Here is a 13,911-nt window from a genome sequence, read left to right as displayed (position 1 = left end):
AATAAAGTTGTTACAATGGAAACACAGCTTTATAGAAGGAATCCTACCATTTGCAATAACATGAATGAACCTGGAGGATGTTATACTAAAAGAAATAAGCATAGAAAGACAAATTCTGCACGATCTGATTATAAATGGAATCACACAGTCAAACTCAGGAAATGAAAGAGCGGAATGGTACTTACAATGTACTTTCTACTTGAAAATTGTTGCAAAAATACATCTTAAGTGTCCTCACCATAAAAAAAACCCTAAGTATATAAGGTAATAGACATCTTAGTTTAATTTACCCATTCTGTGTCAATAGTCATCAAAACAGTATATCTTACGTAAATATATACAAGTTTTGTGAATTGAGATTTTTAACTGAAAACAGTAGTCCTTTGTTTTTGATAGGATCTCTGTGGTCCAGGCTAAGCTCAAACTTGTGATCTCACTGTCCTAGCCCTCGGGAACATCAACAGAGACCTTAGAGAGAGGAGTGAGATGGATGGTACAAGAGACGCAAAAAATGGAGACAAGACAGTATTCTGATCAAGTCTCGTTTAATCAAGCAAAAAGCACTTGCTTACAAGCAGAAAAATCACACTATAAAAACTGGTTGTCAGGGTAACAATAAACATATGTCACATTAGAAACCAATGGCGTAAGTTTTGATTTCCCAAAAACTTCTTACCTATAATAAGTTTCAATTTCTTCAAGTTTCTAACTAACAATAGAGTGAAATTCATTCTTGTGCAGAAGCAAGCTATCAGGAAGTCTCCAGTATTCTTGGCTGGTGGTAACCCCCACATATGTTACCTGGAAACAAGGGCCCATGCAGTGGAAAACACCTAGCTCAGGCAAAGAAAGGCATAAGCCGGCCGGGTGGCTCCAGACAATTCACCTGCTTTAGGCCTCCCAAGTGCTTAATTAGAAGTGTGAGGCATTATGCCCTGTCTTAAAAATATTTTTTAAATAAGCTAACCTATCAGGAAAATTTAAAAATTTTAAAGATGTATATAATTTATAATATAATATTAAAATATACAAAATAGAAATTGGCAAGACTATAAACATACAAAACGATGATCATAGCAATCATATGTAACTAATAGGTTATATAAATTAAAAAATAAGTACAAACAAAATAAATATTTAAAATACAACTAAAAAGCACAGGTAACAATTTGACCTACTTGATATTTGTATGGCTGGAGTTATATAGCTCAGTCACAAAGTGTTTGCCTAGTGTCCATAAAATCCTGGGCTAAATTGTAAAAAAAAATTACAGACATTAGCATGATGCTATCCAGCAACAAAATAGTTCTGTTTCATTGTTTGGGAGTACATTGCTTTATGTGAATCACCTTTAAATTCATGAGTAGAAAGGAAATTAACAACAAAATTTAGAAAGTAGTGTAAACTAATATAGATAGGAACTAGCAAAAGTTGAGGGAAGTTGTGGGGTGTGTGTGTGTGTGTGTGTGTGTGTGTGAGAGAGAGAGAGAGAGAGAGAGAGAGAGAAAGAGATCAGCGATTTAAACATTCACCTCAAAAATGCTACTTTTTGCTACTTTTAAGTAGCAAATTTAAACCAAAGAAAGTAGAAAAAAGGAAGTGTTAAGTTAAAGTCAGTGGAGGGGTGAGGGAAGGCATTAAAACAGACTGTCAGCAAAGCCAAAGTGGTTACTTGCAAACAATGTTGTTACATTTCAGACTAAGCTCCCAACAGATTTGGTAAATTTTTCTATTTGCACAAGTGCTAATTCAAAAGGCCTACAATATCTGGTGGTATTTCCTCTAGATTGAGGAAAACTGGAGGCTTTAATGAACTATTGATAGGTATATACACTGATAATATTTTAAAATACTCTTTAGAGAACTAGAGATTCTGCTTGGCTTTGATTCCCAATATTGCAAAAACAAGAAGCCTGTTTGGCAGAATCTATTAAAACTGTACATAAAAATATTACTGTGGTACAGTGAAGAATGCTTATATCAAGTGAACAGATACTAATAGCACTAAAAGTCATGCACAATAATGTTTCTGCCATATTTATTCCAGGAATTCAAACTGGTAATGATTCAGATGCCCACTAAAATCTGCATGGCATTGTATCAGTAGGCAAATGGGCACACCACCTTTATATTGAAAAGTATTTTAAAAAATCTCAGAAGCACATTTAAAAGAAACTAGGCACTAAAGAATATAATTCCATTTTATAATATTCAAAACAGACAAAATTACTCTATAATTTTTTAAGTACAAAGAATAATGATTATTTTGGAATAGGGCAGAATACTAGCTGCATGTTATAATTCCAAGTTTCTGTTGTATTAATGCCTTATTTCTGAATCTGGATAGTAGAGTTTGAGCTGTGCTTTTCATGGGTATCATGTGAGGTCATTTCTCTTTCTTTTTTTTGAATACAGACAAGTCATTGTGTACAACAAAAACCCATTTGGAAAATTTTGTTTTGAGCCTCGTCCCATAACTGGAAGTATTTATTTCCTTGATGGAGAAAATAGTTGATGAAAAATAATTGGGGAAATGTATTTGTGTGTGTGTGTGTGTGTGTGTATGCATACATATATACATATGCACATACATATATCTCTCTATATAAATGCAGTCATACTTGTCTGACTTGTTATTTTTTAAGAAGTTATAGTTGTAGGAAATGACGTAGTGGTTGTAAATGCAGAAAAGGTTAGAAGTTCATTTTTCATCTGTTAAATATTTCACATTACTGTCATTGAAGCTTGGGATTTCGACTCCTGCTATGACGCGAATAACTGGTTGTGTATTTCCTGCCATCTCAGATTGTTGATAACAGTTAATGTGGGTCATGAGTTGTATTTGTAACAGTGTGTGATCAACTCCATGTACTCCCTAAAGAAAATTTTCCATTTCTGGTTTCTGGGAACAAATTGACAATTTCTAAATTGGCCATTTTCATGGCCATCTACAGCTAATGTTTCAATCATCCTTTTTATTATTAAATTTTAAAAATGGGTATGGGCGTTTTGCTTGCATGTATGTCTCTGTGTACTGTGTGTGAGGCTGGTGCCCTCGGAGGCCAGAAGAGCATCACATACCCTGGACTGTAGTTAGAGACATTGGTGATTCTGAGAATCTTCCTCAGAAAGAGCAGCCAGTGCTTTTAATCACTGAGCTGCATCTCTAACCCACCCACCATCTTTCTTCAAGCCACAGTCTCATACTGCTCTGCTATTAACTCATCTCATTTTGTTTTTTGTTTTTCAAGTCTCTAGGTGCATTTAAGAAATTGACTTTCTCTTTTCTCCCATCCCCTGCATGATAGTCAGCCAATGTTTTGCTGTCAGTCATTGAAACTTTCTTAGGTGCTGCATAAAACACAGATTTTATAAGGTAGTATATGGAGCCCATCTGGAGCCTTACTAGCCAATGCTGAAACATTTTCACATATTAGAAAATTATAATAAATTATATAATAAAATGCTGAAATAACTTTATAGCTATCTTTAATTATGATAATTGCTTTATCATTCTACCCATCAATATCAATTTTTTGATAAATTTTTAAAGTTGTCCAGAGAATTCATCATTCTTATCATTATCTAGAATTTTAATATTTTAAGAGAAAATTTTTTTAGATTTTTCTATTTTATTTTATGTGTATGAGAATTTTGCCTGCACATCTGTCTAGGCAACATATGTGTGCCTGGTGTCTGTGGAGGCCAAAAGACGACGTCAGATCCTCAGGAACTGGAGTTATGGATGGCTATGAGCCACCACATGGGTACTGGGAATCAAATCTGGGTCCTTCAAAAGCAGCAAGTACTCTTACCTCCTGAGCCAGTCCTTTTTGTTTGTTTGGGTTTTTGTTGTTATTGTTGCTGTTTTGATTCAGGGCTTCTCAGTGTAGTGCTGGGTGTCCTGGAACTCACTCAGTAAATCAGGTTGGTCTCACACTCAAGGATCCACCTGCCTCTGCCCCCCGAATGCTGGGATTAAAGGTATGTAGCACCATCTCCCGGCAAGCCATGTCTTTTGGTAATATTTTGTTTGTAATTTTCTCTTCTAAAAATGAAGTTTAGGTACATTTTAGTGCACTAAAATGCACAAACATTAAGTTTACTGTTCACGAGCTCCATCGGTTACACCTTCTTGTATAAGGACAGAGTATTACCATCATAGTTGAAAATTTCTCCATGCTACTTCTCCTCATCACTTTACCAGTCTGAAAGCATCTGCTCTGTGAGTTTCCAGTTTGCTTCACATAGAAGCGTTCATACCATCTGTTGCAGTTGTAGAAGGCTCATTTCACAAAGCAGAACATGTTTAGACTTCATCCATGTTGTATTTATTAGCAGCTGACTTTTTAAACTGGTGCTATTGTATACCAGACTTCTCAAAATGATAGGACCATTTGACATTCCTGCCGACATTGAGTATCTGGCTGCTGTGTATCTGAGGCACAGGTAGTTTTCCAGTCTTTATAATTTCACCCATTGTGTTTAAGTATACAGTCGTAATTCTGTATGGTTTCAATTTATGTTTCTATGGTGACTAGTGATGCTCAGTACTTTTCTGTCTGTTGACAGTAAAGATAGTCTAATATCTTTGTGAGATTTTTCTAAAGTGTTGCCTTCCTATGTAGATAATACGTAAAATAGCCATTTCAAGGAGAATTCTTAAAATCCTGTCTCAGGGAGTTTTCTATTTGTTGATACCCAAAAGAAATGGACAATAGAAATAAAAACTAATATCAAATATTGATAGAATTTCGTGTTTTATGTGTTTAGAAGTAGCTAAATTTTAGCTCTTTATCATTTCCATTTTTTTCTTTCCTCCTCCTCCTCCTCCTCCTCCTCCTCCTCCTCCTCCTCCTCCTCTTCCTCCTCTTCCTCCTCCTTCTTCTTCTTCTTCTTCATCTTCTTCTTCTTCTTCTGAGTTTCTTGTTGAAGTCAAAGCATTTTGGGAAATGAATGTTCTGCTTTGTATTCAACTATTGAAGTTTATCTTGAACAGAAAATCCGGAGATTGATTCAGTTCCTAGAAATAAGAAAATTGTAAACACAAATTATGGAAAATGGCTAAGTACCTACATAAATTATTCACAAAAGATTTTAAGATTTCATAGATGCTGCATCCTTGTTATATCTAGGCACACATTAAATTAGGTCCACAGTGACACTACTAGTGCACAGCGAATGTGGATGGTCAAAATGTCACAAGGCGGGGATGTCATTCTCCATAATTTATTTACTTTTTGTTTGGTTTACATCCTTATCGAAGTACCACCTCTACAAGTCCCTCCCCCACTTCCCTTCTCTAAGGAGAAGGGGTAGCCCATCTTGGGTACCACCCTGCCCTGGGACATCTAGACTCAGCAGGACTAGGCATATCCTCTCCTACTGAGGCCCAACCAGGCAGTCCAGGTAGGGGAAGGGGATCCAGTGTCAGCCAACAGAGTCAGAGACAGCTCCCGTTCTAATTGTTAGAGGACCCATATGAGGACCAAGCTGCACATCTGCTACAAATGTGTAGGTTGTCTCGGTCCAGCCCCTGCATGCTTTTTGGTTGGTGGTTCATTCTCTGTGAGCCCCCATGGGTTACTTGACTCTTTAGGACTTCTTGTGGTGTCCTTGACCCCTCTAGCTCAGTCAGCTCTATTCTCCACTCTTCCACAAGAGCCCCCCAAGCTCCCCCTGATGTTTATCTGTGGGTGACTGCACCTGCCTCCATCCACTGCTGGATGAAGACAGTTATTAGGTTCTGTCTGCAAGCATAGCAGAGTGTCATTAATAGTGTCAGGTATTGGCACTGTCACCTGAGATGGGTCTCAAGTTGGGCTGGTCATTGGTTGGGCATTCCCTCAGTCTCTGCTCTATCTTTATCCCTGCGTATCTTGTAGGCAGGATAGATTTTGGGTTGAATGTTTTGTGGATGGATTGATGTCACCCTCCACAGAAGTCCTCCTGCCTGGCTACAGGAGGTGGACCCTTCAGTTTCTACATTCCCTGCTGGTAGGAATCTCAGCTAGGGTCACCCCTATAAATTCCCCATGGCTTTCCCTGTCCCAGGTCTCCAGCTAGTCCCAGAGATGCCCCTCACTGATTTCCATTCTCACTTCCAGCCCTCTCCGAGCCCTCTCCCCTTATACTTGATCTACAAAGGCCACTTAATGTAGAGCTACAGGCATCAGTGACTGCAGAGGAATTAGTTTTCTTCAAGGACAAGCTTCTTGCTGTTTTCCAGTCCCAAGTGGTCAGCCCTAAACACATGCACATATATACAAGCAACACTAAATGGGTTTAGTAATATGGATATGTGTATGAATGTATGTGTAGAAATAGAGATGAGTGAGTGAGTGTGTGCATTGGTTGTAAACAAAGGAGTTAGAAGGAGAGGTGATGTAAATATGTACTCATATGAACACCTCAGGAGAAAAACGTTAAATTAGGTTAAAGTTTGAATAGCCAGGATTTGGGAGGCTGGTCACTATTTTTAAATTTTCCTAATTTTTATTTTATTAGTGTTCTTGAGCTTAATCTCATGGCAGATGCAGGTCCTCAATTTATCTATGAATTTAAAAAATATTGTTTTACAGCTGAATAATCCATAAGGCAATTAATTTTTAAAGCTACTGTGCTAACATTTTAAATATATAATTATATGATTTATAAAAATGCAAATAACTGAATTCTGTGGTCTAAAAGTTTGTCGATATGTGAGTAGCTGCCTACTTTTATTTTCATTGTGTCTTCCCTTTCTATTTTAAAGTGCCTCCTGAGTTCTTGAAACAACCTGCTAACATATACGCTCGTGAATCCATGGATATTGTATTCGAATGTGAAGTCACTGGGAAGCCAGCTCCAACTGTGAAGTGGGTCAAGAATGGGGATGTAGTTATCCCAAGTGATTACTTTAAAATTGTAGTAAGTATTTTTTCAAAGAAGAACATTTTATTTCTGAAACCTTCAAATGTTTTTATGTGTACAGAAAAATATCATAGAATGTAATTATTTTTAGCCTGTATAGAAAGTTGCCCAGAAGTGTTTTGGTACTTTTTATGAGAGTACATAGCAAATCAGTGACTGGACTAGGGTTAAGCCCACCAGCAGTCTGGTATCGAAAATGTACCTCTCAGCATTTTATGAGAAACGCAGTGTGTGCACGCCAGTGTGTTTTCATTCCCTTCACAACTATTTTCAAGGAGCAGGTACCCCCCCCCTCCCTCTCCCTACTCCCTCACTTTTCTTCCTTCTGTTCCTTTCTCCCTTCTTCCTCTCTACTCCCCAGGGTCTCACTGTGTAGCTCTGGCTGTCCTGGAACTCACCATATAGGCATGGCTCATCTGGAACTTAAAGAAATCTACCTGCCTTTGCTTCTTGAGTAAGTGGGGTTAAAGGCATGTGTTACCATATCCAGCTTTGTCTTGAAGTATGGAAAGATAATCATTTTGAAAAGCTTACCAAATATAACAAACCCTCCAAAACTTTATAAACTTATTAAAAAAACTATCATACACATTCCCTTCAAAGTAAGAATGACCTCATGCTAGCATTACTAATAACAAAATCCTTTCAGAAAGTGAGTACATCATCACATAATGCCCTTCATTTAATTTGCATGTATTTGTTGAAGGAATTTTCAAAGTGGATAAAAGCAAGACATGGTGATATTTGCCTGTAATCCTAGCCCTCAGAGAAAGAAGGAGGAGGATAATGAAGAGACTTGAGGCCAGACTAGGTTATCATTGAGATGGCAACAAAACTGTAAATGCAAACAGTGTTAAGTGTGAAGCTATATTGATATCTCAGTCTGTAAAGTACTTGTCATGTAAACATGAAGGCCTAAGTTAGTCTCCAGGAGAAACCCAAATGAAGTCTAGAGTTGAAGAGCCACACCGTGGAGATGGAGGCAGATGGATCCCAGAGGCTCATTGCCAGCTAGCCTCACCTAACCAGTGAGTCTCCCAGATCCCAGTGTGAGGAAAAAAGTGTCAAATGTATTAAGAATCCTTTGTCAAAATTGCATTTTAATTATATGTATTAGGTATATAGTATATATTATTGCCTATTAATGTTATCATTTTCTAATACCATACTAATAGGATTATTTAGGTTTTAGTAATAAGTATTAATGGCATACCTTAAGGTCTTTACTCAAAACTAACTAAAAAGCTCAGAAGTAATTACAGTGTTTTAAAGACAGTGTCATTTTATAAATTTGTCATGCAAATAATTCATTTTTGTGGGAGTGTTTCTGAAATGCATAATCTCATGTTAACAAAAAGTAGTTTCTGGGTCTTAACATTAAAAACCAATCTGTTGTGATTAAATTAGCATTTTTATTTTATCATTATTTATATGTTTTTATATTTTAAAGCAACATTTATGCTAATAATAATATTTCTTCCTTCTCTTTGAGAACATATCCTTGAGGTTTTAAACTCATATTTATTAATTAAGTCATAAAATGTTATATGTTTTTCTTCCTTAGAAGGAACATAATCTTCAAGTTTTGGGTCTGGTGAAATCAGATGAAGGGTTCTATCAATGCATTGCTGAGAATGATGTTGGAAATGCACAAGCTGGAGCTCAGCTGATAATCCTTGAGCATGGTAAGAGGGGAGCAGCAGTGAGTTGGAGGAGTTTGTATTGTAAACACCATTACTCTAGGGTCCCTTGTGATTGCTAACTGGCTTGGTAAAGCCAGCATGTGACACAACTACAAGTAAAAGAACAGCAGTCTAAATCATTTCTGTCACTTAAAATTATTTACCGGGGCTTAGCAGTTAAGAGCACTAGTTTCTCTTTCAGAGGACCACATGGTGGCTCACAGCTATCTGTAACTCCAGTTGCAGGAGATCTGATGCCCTCCTCTGATCTCTTTTAGTACCATATGTGTTGCACATATATATTCAGACAAAACATTCATACCCATTTCAAAAAGTCTAAGGAAGGGGGATGGAGACATGGCTCAGTGGTTAAGACCACTAATTGCTCTTCCATAGGACCTGGGTTCAATTCTCAATACCCATATGGTGGCTTACATCTGTCTGTAATTCTAGTTCCAGGGCTTCTGACACCCTCACACAGACATGCATACAGATACAACATCAATTAACATAAAAACAATAATGATAATAAAAATAAAGTAATTTTTAAAAAGTCTAAAGAAAAGAAAAAATAAAATTACTTAGAGATACATTTTCAGAGACCATTAAAAAGAAGTTGATATTAAGAGAAAAACTGAGTAAGTCCTACACAAGTAAATGTTTATCACAACCCATTTATGTTAATCTCGCAGATTTGTTTCTGCATCATAAAGAAAACTTCTTAATGTTTACTTTGCACTACTTGTTTTTTCAAACTAAAATTAGTGTACCTTTTCTGATTATCATAAAAATACTTGTTTATTTTATAAAATAAATTCAGTCAACATTGAAGGATAGAAAATAAGAGTCAAATCAGAGGAAACCACTGTAATTTGGGAAAAGAAAGTTTAATAATGTATAGAGTTTTAATTCTGGAGAGCATAAGCATTTAGCTGTAAGAAAATACCTCTTATAAATAGCATTGGCATATAAAACAGTCAACAGTGGCCTTTGGGTAAGGATAGTGTCTGCAGAGAAAGATCTGCACACGAGACTGAAATCTGGACATTATACAGAGAATGTGGCTCTGGTTTTCTAGATGACAGAGAAGTGGATACAATGCTTTGCTGTTGAAACGTCACACTTACTTTTGAGGGTCTGAGGAGAGTTGATCAAAAGTTGGTATCTCACCAGAGGCTTTTTCTGCAAAAGCATCCAAGAGGTTGCATGTTGGGGAAAGACATTTGCTCTCAGAATCTGCACATGGGAGCCAAGAATAAGTCCTCTCCTTCTATAATTGGTATCTCCAGTGTCTGTGCTGATATGTGTAACATATGAGTCAGCTGAGAAAAGGAAAAATTATACTAAAAGCTTTTGGCTTCATTTTTGTTAGGCAGGAAGTAAAACCTGAATTTGGAACTGGGAAGCGTTAGTTTCCTGACATACTCTAAATCCCACCTCCTAGGAGTATTGCATTGGAGCACACAGATAGGGATATTGTTTCCTAACCCATGTTCTTGCAACATTCCCCCATGTACATCTGTCCATGCTAGCAGTTTACAACATTGTTCATTGTTTAATGTATGTGCACTTTTATATGACTTATTCTCCAATTACATTTAAGTTGTCCTTTTTGTCATTTTTTATTGCTATTATGAACATTGTTACACTGAACCTTTTTTTTTATGATTATATTCTCATACTAAATTACTGTTGTATAACAGATTGGTGAGGGTGATCATTTAGCAGCCAAAGCTTTCTCCTTTTTTTCTTCCTCTTTTCGTTTTATTTTGAGTATTTCTTGTGAAGACTTGACAAAGGCAGCATTTTGGATATCTGTTCCTGAGTCAGGTACAACGAGGTACGAGTGTAGCACAGGGGTTCCTCTGGAAACTATAGCTGGACCTGAGGAGCTGTATGGCAAAGCTGGCACCTACAGTACCTTTTTACTAGAGCAGCATATAGGATTTAGAGATGCTATCTTTAAAAGTACACTGGAACGTAATGTTGGAAAAGGTGTAAAATATCTGAATGGCTTTTTTTCACCCTGCATTTCTACTGTGATTATACCTTTCTCCCATTTTAGCAACTTTCAATTTTGTAAAAATAAAATTTACTGAATTGTGCATTAGCTGAATGAGTAGAGGAGACAGGTTTGTTTGGCAGTGATTTTCCCAGTAAACTTTGGAGGCGTTGAGCGTGTTCATCCCCACCTAAGCCCTGGGGCTTCAGTGTGTGTTTGTGATTACTACTATAAATCTTACTTACCACTGTTTTTCTGAGTGTGTTTGGTGGTATAATAATTTTATTAATAGTATATGTTTTTCTCTGATTTTTGAGAATATTTATGGGCTTTGGGAATTTTTTTGTAATTATATTGATGATACACTGGTAAGTCATGGGTTATTAGGAGGCTATAAGTCCCATGTTTATTAAATTTGTGTTCTATTTTTGCATTTTATTTTTTATTTGCTTAACAAATAATTTATCTGTATGTATGTGTGCGAGCTTGCCTATATGTGAACCATATGCTCTTGGAGGCTAGGCTTCAAATTCCTTGGAATTGGACTTAGAGATGATTGTGAGCTGCCTGTTGTGGATGTGGGGAACTGAAGCTGATCCTCTGCAAGGACAAGTCCTCTGAGCCCCTGGGCTGTAGATCTCCAGCTCCTGCTTACTTATTTTTGAGAGCGGGAAGGTGGTATGTGTCTCGCCGTATTACCCAGGTATCAGATTCCTTGGCTTAAGGTGATCCTCTTGACTCTCTCAAGATTAGAAGTGTAAGAAACATTTGCCACCATACCTGGCTTTTAATGTTTTAATTGTCTACAAGTTAATGTTTATCATGAGGTTATGTGTATGTCTGTGTGGGTATGCACATCAGAGTGCAGGTGCTCACAGAACCCACAGGTGTCGGATCTCTTGAGCTAGTCTTCGAGTGAGTGTGAGCCACCCAACGTGGGTGCTGGGAACCAAACTCAGGTCCTCTGCAGAGCTGTGAGTGCTTTCTGTTGCTCAGCCATCTTTCCTGCCCCCTAACCTTTTGATTTTTAAGACAGATATTTATGTAGGAAAGCAAAAATTTAAGGACCTTGGGGGGGAAAGCAATCCATATTTTTTACCCAGGAAAAGTATTCAAAAATGAAGGTGAAATGACCTTTTCAGAACAGAAACTGAGAAAAATTATAATAGGAAAAGATAAAGTAATAAAATTCAATGAATGAGTTGTTTTTCTATTCCTAACAAATTTACTTGATGACGGTTAGACAGGATGTGAATAGGTTTGTAACTTTTCCTCACTCTTAAAAAGTTATAAATCGGGATTGGGGATTCAGTGGTAGAGCACTTGCCTAGCAAGCGCAAGGCCCTGGGTTCGGTCCCCAGCTCCGAAAAAAAGAAAAAAAAAAAAGGAAAAAAAAAGTTATAAATCATTGTATCATTTAATAAAAGCATGTTGATAGTTTCATCCTTATAATTACCAACTTTATCCTTTGTTTTTCTTTTAGGAGTGCCTGTCCACACTACACATATACATATATGCACAATTAAATAAGCAAAATATAATAATTTTAAGAAAACAGAAAAATATTATTTAAAATATTAATATCTAACTTTGTGCATTTCTGTAAGGGCAACACTTTCTTTGTTGCTACTTGTTTTCATGTTGCTATTAGCAGTTTGGTTTGGTTTGCGATCTCTTCCTGTGTAAGTCAGATTAGTGGTGAGCTCACTACCCTTAGCCTTCTAAGTGCTGGAGTTCCATTGCACACCAACATGTCTGGCAACAGCAATTCTTAGTTTTAGAGACTCTTAAAATATTTAATTGAACATAAAATGGAATTACTTCTGAATTATGACAAATTAATACCTGTTTTTAATAATTGCCTGTTGAATGATTTATTTTAATTGTCAGTAAAATTAGTATAGCTTAGTAGGATGGTGTTGGGCTACATTCCTGTAACCCTAGCACTTGTAAGTCAGAGATAGGAAGATCCAAATTCTAAGCCAGTCTGGGACTTCACAGGGAGAATATATCTCAGTTGGCTAGATGGATGGACGCACGCACGCACGTACTTACACACATGCATGCACACACATGCACGCACAAATATATTAAAGGTAGCAAAACCTGAGGGAAAATATCATTAACTCTTCATTGTCTTTCCATCCTGTTTGTTTACCTTTAAAATTACCTTTAATTTTTCTTTTAAGACTGAAATGTAATAAACATAGAAATATACTTTTTTTTTTTTTGAGCTGGGGACCGAACCCAGGGCCTTGTGCTTGCTAGGCAAGCGCTCTACCACTGAGCTAAATCCCCAACCCCAGAAATATACTTTTTAAATATATATCCTGTTAACAGGCAGTATTTTGTTGCCAAAGGGAAGAAGGACTGATGAAAGGAAGTAACATGAACTTGTTTATAGTAAAGGAAATTCACACTTTACCAACACATTAAATGACTTCTAGGATATCGTGGCCGCAGTAGATAAGAATACATACTGCGTATTATGAGTGATTGTTTTTTCATTTTATTTGACTGAAATATTGGTCAAAAATTCCATATAGTTCTGAGGTTATTGAATGATAGATGTTCTGGAAAAAGTGACTAAAAGCTTGGCATGATTAAAAGTTGGCTAAGTAGCAAGAAATTATTAGTCAGTAGTGGAATATTTTAAATCTAAAACACTACTTGGCAAAGGCTAGTTAGTGTTGATCAAAGGGTTAATTCTCATTTATTCCTTTGTTTTTGTACTAGTAATTACAATTTTAGAAAAAGGCTTATTCCAGATAACTGGTATAATTTGACTCTTAATTGTGCTTTCTGTATCTAGGCACATACAGACTCTTTGTTTATGACCCAGACATGCCTGGAATTCACTACATAGCCTAGGCTGGCCTCAGATTCACATCCTTCTGCATCACATTCCCAAGGGCTAGGATTACCCAGGTACTGCCACACCCACCTCAAATCTGAGAACTCTCTAAGATTATAGATGTATCCAGTGCCAGTGTTTCTTCTGAGCCTGACTTACTGATCGGGTCAGGTACCAAAATGCTGTGCTTTTAGTTTTTTTAAATGTTTAAATGTTAGTTTTTTTTAACGGTATTTTTTTCTTTTTAATCACTTCATATATCCCATGAAATAAAATCATTTTAGGAGTATAAGTTTATTGTCAGGTGTGATTTTGTTTTTTATTTGATTTTATGTTTTTTACTTTAATCTTATGAGTGCTTTTGCCTGTTTTTAACCCCCTAATCTCTTTTCAGCCCCACAAATGAAAATGAAGTTAAAAGATTTAACTATGAGACAAACTTTGAGGTTATTCTTTAAGTA

General features: G+C 36.6%; 1 protein-coding gene across 14 annotated transcripts in view; it reads left to right on the top strand.

Annotated features, from left to right (window-relative positions):
* The window catches only part of Neo1 (neogenin 1), a 152,448-nt gene that overhangs the window by 63,805 nt on the left and 74,732 nt on the right, over positions 1-13,911 (top strand). For all 14 annotated transcript variants that reach the window (XM_039082421.2, XM_063266212.1, XM_063266211.1 and 11 more), the window contains exons 6-7: positions 6,755-6,909; positions 8,477-8,597. In XM_039082421.2, the coding sequence (XP_038938349.1) occupies positions 6,755-6,909; positions 8,477-8,597 (276 nt within the window). The remainder of the gene's footprint in view (positions 1-6,754; positions 6,910-8,476; positions 8,598-13,911) is intronic.

The sequence above is a fragment of the Rattus norvegicus genome, chromosome 8 (assembly GCF_036323735.1).
Source record: "Rattus norvegicus strain BN/NHsdMcwi chromosome 8, GRCr8, whole genome shotgun sequence".
NCBI classification, from domain to species: domain Eukaryota; kingdom Metazoa; phylum Chordata; class Mammalia; order Rodentia; family Muridae; genus Rattus; species Rattus norvegicus.
The sequence above is the reverse complement of the archived record's forward strand: the minus strand, read 5'-3'. Positions and strand labels throughout refer to the sequence as shown.